This window comes from Sinocyclocheilus rhinocerous, unplaced genomic scaffold (assembly GCF_001515625.1).
Source record: "Sinocyclocheilus rhinocerous isolate Xijiao unplaced genomic scaffold, SAMN03320098_v1.1 scaffold1697, whole genome shotgun sequence".
Lineage (NCBI taxonomy): Eukaryota > Metazoa > Chordata > Actinopteri > Cypriniformes > Cyprinidae > Sinocyclocheilus > Sinocyclocheilus rhinocerous.
The window spans coordinates 386,671-396,128 of NW_015629509.1; the positions used below are offsets into that span (position 1 = coordinate 386,671).

The window sequence follows — 9,458 nt, forward strand, 5'->3', positions numbered from 1 at the left end:
AAATGTATTTTCCCAAGCAAATGTGAGTGCAACACTATCCATATACACACATTTATTAATTGATACTTAATTGAACCCTACTTCATTTTTTATTTTTTTTTTACATTCTCACATCAGTAAAAACTCTTGACTGCAGTGAAATATGTAGACATTTAAACGGCGTTAAGCGTGAGGCCTGACAAGTGGCTGCCATTTGGTTTCCAATTTCATTCAGAAGCTGCGGTCGCTCCTCATCCCGAGTGCCATTTAGGTGTCAAGATTCTAAGCCCTTGATAAATGTCCTCACCGGGATTCGTCAGTCGCCGCCCAGGCCCCTAAACACCTCAACACCCTCGGCCCAAACCGCTCTGATGCCGCTCGCGAGCGTGTTTCCTAGCAGAACCTCTGGAGGAGTGTTGGCTGCGGCTGACCGACTGTCAAAAGCAGTTAATCAATGCACTCCATCACCACAGGATTCAGACGTGACGTGACCTCGGTAAATGACTTTGGACAGGCCGTGTGTGATGCCGCCGGACCACAGTCGCCCTCCAAATCACACTAGGACACGGCTATATTTGTCTCAGTACCAAACAGTAGAGTTTAGGGAAACAGTCGACATCTGTGTCACTCAAGTTCAAGATATTGATTAAGCTGCAGCAGTTGCTCAGGACTTTAGTGTGCCATTCACTTTCATTCATATAAATGCAGGATTGGAACAAAAGCATATGCAAAGAATAAGCATTTTTTGCTTGCTAAAGTTAGAAGAAATCCAAACTGTGAATTGTTGAATGCAAATAATAGTGATTTTACCATGGTTTAGGGGTAGCAAGCATGACACTAAGCTGAACTGCTTTAAAACCACAATCAACGTTCAATAAATTAAAATAATATTGATTATATAACTAGCATAATTATGAAAGGAGAAAAAAAAAGTATATATATTAATAACAGACACTAATGCTCAATTTATATTATTATTAGCATAATTATAAAAATAAAGAAAAGATAACTTATATTTATATTATACATATTAAATAGTAAATATAGTAGATATTAAATATAATTAAGAAATATAAAGTAATTATTATATCAATATTATAATTAAATTATAATTAACAAGACATCCAATAATTAAAATATATTAATATATAACCATTATAAATAAATTATTTAAATTATAAATATATATTATGATTAGTATAATTAAGAAATGTATTATTATATTAATGCACAAATATTAGAATTAAATTAGAATTAAAAACAGACATCAGTGTTCAATAAATGAATAAACAAAAACAGAAAAAGTCATAGTAATTGACATAATTTTATATTACAATTCTATTATCATTACATTACAAAATTCCTTGTAATTAATAATAGACATGTCCAATAAATAATCTATAATTAGTATAATCAAGAAAATATAACATTTATATTAATATACATATGAAATAGTAAATATATCAGATAAATATAATAAAGAAATATAAAGTGATTATTTAAGTATTATGATTAAATTATAATTAACATCAACATTCAATAATTAAAATATATTAATTAACTATTATAACTAAATTATTTAATTAAGAAATAAGAAAATGTAATATTATATTAATGTACAAATATGATATTTAAATTAGAATTAAAACAGACACCAATGTTCAATAAATAAACAAAACAAAAACAGAAAAAGTCTTAAAGTCAGTAAAAGTCTATTACAAAAAAAAGTTTGTAATAACATTAGATGAATGACAGAATTTACATTTTTGGGTGAAGTCCCCCTAAAGTACATTGATTGACCCTTCTAGCACAACTTGGTCAAACGAGGACAAGAAAAATGAAAACTAAGCCGTCCTATTCAAGGTGGAAAATGCATTTTTCTCATCTCAGCGGAGAATAACTTGTCTGCAATTTTCCCATTTGTCGTGAGAAAATTACTTCAAGCTGAGAAAACGGTAAATGTGGAAATGCAAGGGAAAAAGAACAGAACAAAGAAAAGTTGAACACAACTAACTTTTAAAAACATGTTGCTGTATTTGCAATGCAGTGCACATGAGGACACAATAAAACTACAATAAAGCAGAAAGGCACAATACCATTCCAGATCACTGACTGGGTGAGAGACACTGAGTTTGTTGACAAGGCTTGAACACCGTCAGCACCTATTTCAGTAGTCTAGAGAGTCTAAGGGCTTGGTTTGCAACACGTCCCTGTCTGGCACACACTTACTGATAGACTGAGTCTCTGTAATGGCTCTTGTGTTACCAGGAGGATCATTAGCTCTGATGCCAGTCCAACCGCTCTCAGCCAAATGTGGCGCTAATCAGGTAGCGACGCATGAATAACAATCAACACAGACACACCTGAGACAGAACTGTGCAGATCAGACGGCAAAAAACATTCTGTTTCAGCTGCAGGAGGAGAGAGACGCGGTCGAAGGGCTTGAGATGTGAATTTTTAAACATCAGTTGCATCAGCTGTTGGTAACAAGAGGAATGAAGGCTCTGTGCTGGCTGAATGATATCTAACGTTTAATGACAGCTTCCTCATCTTTGCTATCGTTTCGGCTACAGCCTTGTTGCTATGGCATCTCCATGGCAATTCTCTGAAGTTGCCATGTTGCAGTACATGGCTGCAGTGTTTTTTGTTTTTTTTGTATTAAGCTGCATGCAAATGTTGAACATCCACCCACACCAGTATGCAGGGTTACACTGTTCCTTATATTAGAGTTTGCATTGTTACAGCTTGATGTGTACAGGAAGGTGAAATGCAGGTCGAATGCAAATGTCTTTATGATAGGTTAAAAAGCAAGATGTGAAAATGAATAATTAATATTATACAGTAGTGCACGGTGTTGTTTAGACCTGGAAGCTGATAATAATTTAGTATAATTTAATATAAGAATTATATTAAATATATAAATACAAATAGAAAATACATTCTAATATAAAAATATAATAATAATAATAAACTTAACTATAAATTATAATTCAATATTGTAATTTAATAAAAGTAAAAATCATAATAATTAATAATTATTTTGTGTTCCACAGAAGAAAAAGTCATTCAGGTTCGGAACAAATAATAATTACCTGCAAATTCTGATAATTATTTGAAAGTTGTGGGTAGGGCTGTCGCAATACTGCGCTATTGACAAGCAAACCGCAGAGGAATGCAAGAACCGCAGCAACCGCGATTTTTGCGTGTTTTCTTTTTTCGTAAGGTTATGCCCTTCTCGTTTTACACCATGCATGTGGACTGCATACCGCGCTATTGAGCCACTCAAAATTACCGCAAGGGAAATTCCCACACTGCAACAGCCCTAGTTGTGGGTGAACTATCTATTTAAAGTACACTGGTTGACCCTTCCAGCTCAAAAATGAAAATAAAGGGGTCACAATCTGAGGTAGAAAATGCATTTTTCTCATCTCAGCGGAGAATGACTTGTCGGCAATTTTCCCATTTGTCGAGAGAAAATTACTTCAACTGGGAGAATGGTAGAAGTGCAAGAAAAAAAAAGAACAGAGAACAAAGAAAAGTTGAAGATTAGCATTACAGTAGTGTAATTATTATTACACACTAGTGCACTATTTAGTCCTGGAAAAAAACACCCTGATTCAGTAATTATTTTTTAATAAGTCACAGAGCAAATCTAAACTAACTCCAACCAATAACCTCCAAATTACAAGTCTGGGACAAATACACTATACACACGCGTGCACACACACACACAACTTTTTTACAACAAATTATATTAGCTGCATAACAATGAACAAGTTTGAGTCCCATTGAGTCTGTGTGTAGTCAGGTTTAAGTCCCCACCAGGTTATATAAACCAGTACACACACACACACACACACAACTTTTTTACAACAAATTATATTAGCTGCATAACAATGAACAAGTTATTTTAAAACTGCTATTCATTTTTTGGTTTGTAAATGGTCACACTTCATGCTTTAAAGGAAAAAGCTGTTTACAATTAACTTCAGTTTATGCAAACAATATTTTATTTAGACTATGCTACCTGTAACTATTTCTCTTGAACGCAAAATGGTATAATGGTGCCACCCAACCAATCTAGTCCCATGTACTTATAAATACCAAGTATTGAGGAGCTGATAAGGAAAATGTGAATATTTGTTTACAAAAAAAGTGAAAATCTGCAACGATCTTAAAGGGACAGTTCACCCAAAAATGAAAATTGCCATTAATTACTCACCCTCATGTCATTCCAAAACCATAAGACCTTTGTTCATCTTTAGAACACAAATTAAGATATGAAATCTGAGAGCTTTCTGACCCTGCATTGACAGCAACGCAACTTCCACATTCAAGGCACAGAACGGTAGTAAGGACATAATTAAAATAGTCTATGTGACATCAGTGGTTCAACCTTAATTTTATAATTAATTATATTTTATTTCTTTATAGTAATTAATGACAGAATTTTCATTTTTGGGTGAACTATCCCTTTAAAATGGTCAAATATTGTGCCAGCATATTAGTTTAACACAAATATCACCACATAATGGAACTCTAAATTTACCAAGGTCCCCAACAACAGTATTTGACTTCCAGAAAGTGTAAGGAACCCAAAAATACATGACCATCTTCTACTATGCAACACTAACCACTTCCACACCTGTGTTTGACCACATTTTCTAGCCTGGATCTTCTCATACTAACAGATATCCCCACAGACCAATGCTGGTGAAGTTCTCTTACACAAACACATTTTCTTATTCCTCCACCTACTCTGTTTTTTTTTCTCACAGCTTATTCTCTTTTAGGTCAGTGTTTGATGCTGTCAGGCTCTTCCTTCCACATTAAATAAAAATGCCTCTTTGCCTGGAGGTTACATAAAAAACACACGTGTGAGGCACAGGCTGTCTGCAGGGCCCTGTGAACATGCAGTATTTATTTCTATTTCTTGCTTTTTAGTTTTCAGTTTTTAGTCCATTTTAATGATACCTCACGTTCTCACAAATTTCAGCACACGATGGCACATATTTTATCAGAAACGTCCCCAATGCTCAAAATAATGCTATCAAAGTTTAAGGTTTAAGTTTTATGTGAAACACACAACAACACACCATACTGCAGTATACTTGTGCACAGTAAAATAATAAATGTGGCGCTGCTTCTGAATTTAACAGTAAATTTTCATTACCATTATTCTGATATCTCATAGGCATTTATAATTCAGCAGCATAGACTGGATTCACTAGAACAACTTGTTGCTGGATTAACCATAATTTAGGCAGTTTATGGCATAGAATTTGTGAAATATATTGAAGTTTTATTTGAGGCCATTTGGATCATGTACACTGAAAAATAAAATCATTGTAGAAGCAATTTTAATTCAGAAACTGATAATTATAAGGTTTTGGCAAGTAACAGAAATGTTGAAGTAGAAAAACGTAAATAGTATTTTCTTATAAAACATACTCCAATCTTTTTTTTACAGTGTAAACAAGACAATTTCATATGTGGTGTCTCTTTAACTTTTCAAAAATACAGTGGCAGCATTAGCCGCAGTAAGCACTTCGGTTTATTATTCCATATTATTTCAGATTGATCTGCCCAAAAATGTCACATACAAAACAAAAAAGCCTGGAAGAATAATTTACTAAATCAGACTTGAAATTACAAAAACCTTAAAAAAAAAAAAATCTGTAATTGTATTTAGCTTTTGTTCATATTATAGTGAATGTAATTAGATATTCTTCTTTTACAAACTGCTATTTTGACTTAAAGTTTCACTGCTGGTTTTTGTCTGTAGTCAAAACTACTTTGAAACTGCAGCTTGCCAAACTACTCATTTAAAGTAGCTTTCCCAACACTGGTGTGACGTGTGAGTGACAGTTCTTGTACAGCACAGCTTATTTTTGAGTCTGTTTGCATCTGAAATTTCCCATTGGTTGTCTCCTCAACCTCTCTAGAGACCAAACAGAGAGTTTGTCATATTCGTTATTGCTATAAACTCATTCATCTGTTTCTGTCCAACAACAGGTTGTTCTCTAGGGCCTCTGAGGGCATAGCAGGTAACCAAGATCACAACATCTCTAAAACTTTGTAAAGTTTAACACTTCTTCCTTTGCTTCTCATTGTATTTTGTGCTATTGTAAAACACCTTCAACTTTGAGGTCGTAATTTACAGTTTAAGACTGAAAAGCAAAGGAAGAGAGCTTTAAAAAAGATAAATTAAGCTGTGTACCGGCTTATACGCATCCAATATAGTGAGCAATGTCAACATTTATAGACTTGGAGTGCAATTACTTGTCAGCAGGGATAAAAATGAGATACTACCACCCTCTGCTGGCACATATCCAGGGCGGCTGTGCAAATGAATGCAGGCAGATGTCCACATGCATCCCTCTAAAATCTGTTGGCGGTTTGTCCAAGTCTTCAACGGGAATTGTTTTTTACCACCTCATACTGTAGCTGTGAATGTTTATCTCTCATGCCTAAAATTTCTCAAATACATCACTATTTTAAAGCTTGATCAAATTTAGAGCGGTAACCGATGACCTCAAGCGTCATATTATATTGCTTTTATAAAATGGCGGCAACAACAAATTTATAAAAGGACACCAAAAAAGCGAATATTAATCAGAAAAAAAAAATATTTTGGACTAAGCAAACATCTAACCTTTTCATAGTAGCTGACGTTCCTCTCTGCTGTGTCGACGAAGGCTGATCGTAGGTCAGTTCTCATGACCTTTTGCCAGCGGGTCCAGTCGCTTTTGAGTGCATTATTTGCCCACTCCAGCCGGTCCTCTGCCTTATCCAGATCATTTCTCATCTGAACACACAAGGATTGGTTGGTTAGCATGGTCCTGTTAGCCTCTGCTGGTAGATGTCATAACTAGACCATCATGGAACTAAACAGCTTCTTTCTCTATTGAAGGTCATTCACAAGTAGACAAGTATTCAGATAAAGGTTGTTATTTAGAAATATTTTTAAGATGGAAAAACGCGGTCAAGAGTTAGACAGTTTCTCTGAATTTAGTAGTAGAAAGCGAGTCATCCAAATTTTTAAATCAACTATGCATTCTGTTAGTTTTGTGAATTGGTATGTTTCATCTGGCCTCAAAGGAATATCGAGAGACTATTGTCAGCGTAACTAGTTTCTGGATTCTTAATGAAATCTCCCAAGGGTAGCATGTACAGGATGAAAAGCAATGGTCCTAGTACTGAGCCTTGCAGTACTACATACTAAACTTGTGATCAATGACACCTCTTCAGTGATAATGGTCAGATAAGTACGATTCGCAACATGCCAATGCAATTCACCTAATGCCAACATAATTTTCAAGCCTATCCAAAAGATTACTGTGGTCAGTAGTGTCAAATTCAACATAAAGCTCCAGTAACACTAATAGAGAGATGCAACCACAATCGGATGATATAAGCAAGTGAGCTGCTTTATGCTGTTCTTTTGAACTTTCTATTCAAAGAATCAGGGAAAAATAAAATGGTTTCCACAAAAATATTAAGCAGCAAAACTGTTTTCAACATTGATAATAATAAGAAATGCAATAAAAGGTTGTTGTTATTTAGTCTATTTATTTATTTGTTGAAAATCTGTTATTTATTCTCTTGAAAGGGCTGCATTTAACATATATTGCTAAGTACCAATCTAATCGGATCTGTGGTCTCAACCCTAAACCCGCCTAATTCTATAGGATTTCCTTAAGACAGACTCGTCGACTAATCCTTCAGATGACCTACTGACTAACCAATTTTGAAAATATGTAGTTTTGCGGATCCCTAATCCTGACCTGTGACTCATAGAGATGACAAGTCATGTAGCTCTGAATGGACAAGTTAAAACCACGATGCCACCACCAATATTATCAGAGTAGCTCTTCTGCCATCAGACTGCTGACGAACAGCTATTTTTAGAGTGTTGTAAAAACTTTCCTAACAGAGAAGTATAACTCCTGTAAAATCCTGCTGAGCATGCAGGAATGAATTCGATATGCTGATATCAACTAGATCGGTCACTGTAATTAAGTTAATTTGTTTCTTGGCTCCCTGCAAGTTGTCTCGAAAATCTAACAGAGTTGTTTGAACAATGATGTTAAGCGTATCTGACAGCTTTGTATCTGCTTTCAAACCAGACTATCATAATTGTCAGTTATTCATATTTACTCTGCCCCCAAATTTAGTGATCTGCCTCTGTACTGCCTATGCTACTTCTCAAAAGCTTGAGGTCTGTAAGATTTTGTTCTTTCATTCTTTCATTCAGCAAAGATGCATTAAATTGATAAAAATTAACAGTAAAATAAAGCATTATAATGTTAGAAAATTGTCTACTAAAATTTTTTATTTTAGATAAATAAAGTTATTTAGAACTTTCTAATCATCAAAGAATTCTGAAAAAAAAAACAGTTTTCACTGTTTTGAACATTTATAATAATAAATATTTCTTAAGCACCAAATCAGCATATTATAATGATTTCTGAAGACCGCAATGGCAGCTGAAAATTCCTTCACAGGAATAAACTACATTTTAAAATATATTAAAACAGTTATTTTATAGCAATATTAGTTCACAATATTACTGCTTTTACAGTTGTGATCCAAAAAATGCTATTGAAATTAAAAGTAGATTTTGTAGCTGAATAGTAGTAAATCCCTCTTATTATTCCAGGGGTGTTGACAAACTTTCGGCCATATTGTGTATATTGTGTATCTTTGCACAACAGCGTTCCAGTCACTGCGCAGCCTGTGACTGGCTCACAAGGTGACTGTTAACAACTCTATCATACTCTATTTAGTGCACAAGCTCTCTAGGGGTGAAAGCACATCCAGATGACACTCAGCAGTATAAGTGTCTAAACATAGAGAGAGATGAACAGTAAACATGCCCAGTGATGTTGGGAATGACATGCCTGTGGGAATGGTGGCATGTCAGATCAGTGGGCCAAGAATGAGAGGAACATTTAAGAAAGACAGAGCGAGCTGTTTATTGACAGGTAAGCTAATGAAGGTCAGAGGTAGCTGTCTTTTAGAGCTCCATCTCATTTCCATTGTAGCGTGTGTTCGTGTGAATCAGATGTGAGGATGTCTTATGGAACAGCAGTTGTGTTTGGTGAGTGGACGCATTGCTCTAGGGACGAGACGTTGTCTACAGCCGCGTCTCGCTTCTGACAAGCAGGCCAGATCATTAGTTCCGCTGATCTGATGTTGCTGTCACCCAAACACACACATTTATACACAAAGCCAAACAAAGTGACTCTAACATCCACTCTTAAAGAAATGAATGAATCATCTTGAGCAAACTTGAATCACATATTTAAGTTTGTTGACACTACTGAAGTAAGTGGTTCATTTATTTAGACCTATTGGAGAGAGTTTTCCATAAATGGGATGATGATCTTCCACTTGTTTATAGTGACCTTTACTGCCCTCTACTGGACAGAAAGCACATGGCGGCATACTACAGCATTTTTCTCATTAATTTAGAG

The 9,458-nt window shown here is 34.9% G+C and overlaps 1 protein-coding gene across 2 annotated transcripts in view; it reads right to left on the minus strand.

Moving 5' to 3' along the window:
* snx7 (sorting nexin 7) overlaps window positions 1–9,458 on the minus strand; it is a 21,194-nt gene that overhangs the window by 1,521 nt on the left and 10,215 nt on the right. For both annotated transcript variants that reach the window (XM_016550972.1, XM_016550970.1), the window contains one exon: window positions 6,635–6,787. In XM_016550972.1, the coding sequence (XP_016406458.1) occupies window positions 6,635–6,787 (153 nt within the window). The remainder of the gene's footprint in view (window positions 1–6,634; window positions 6,788–9,458) is intronic.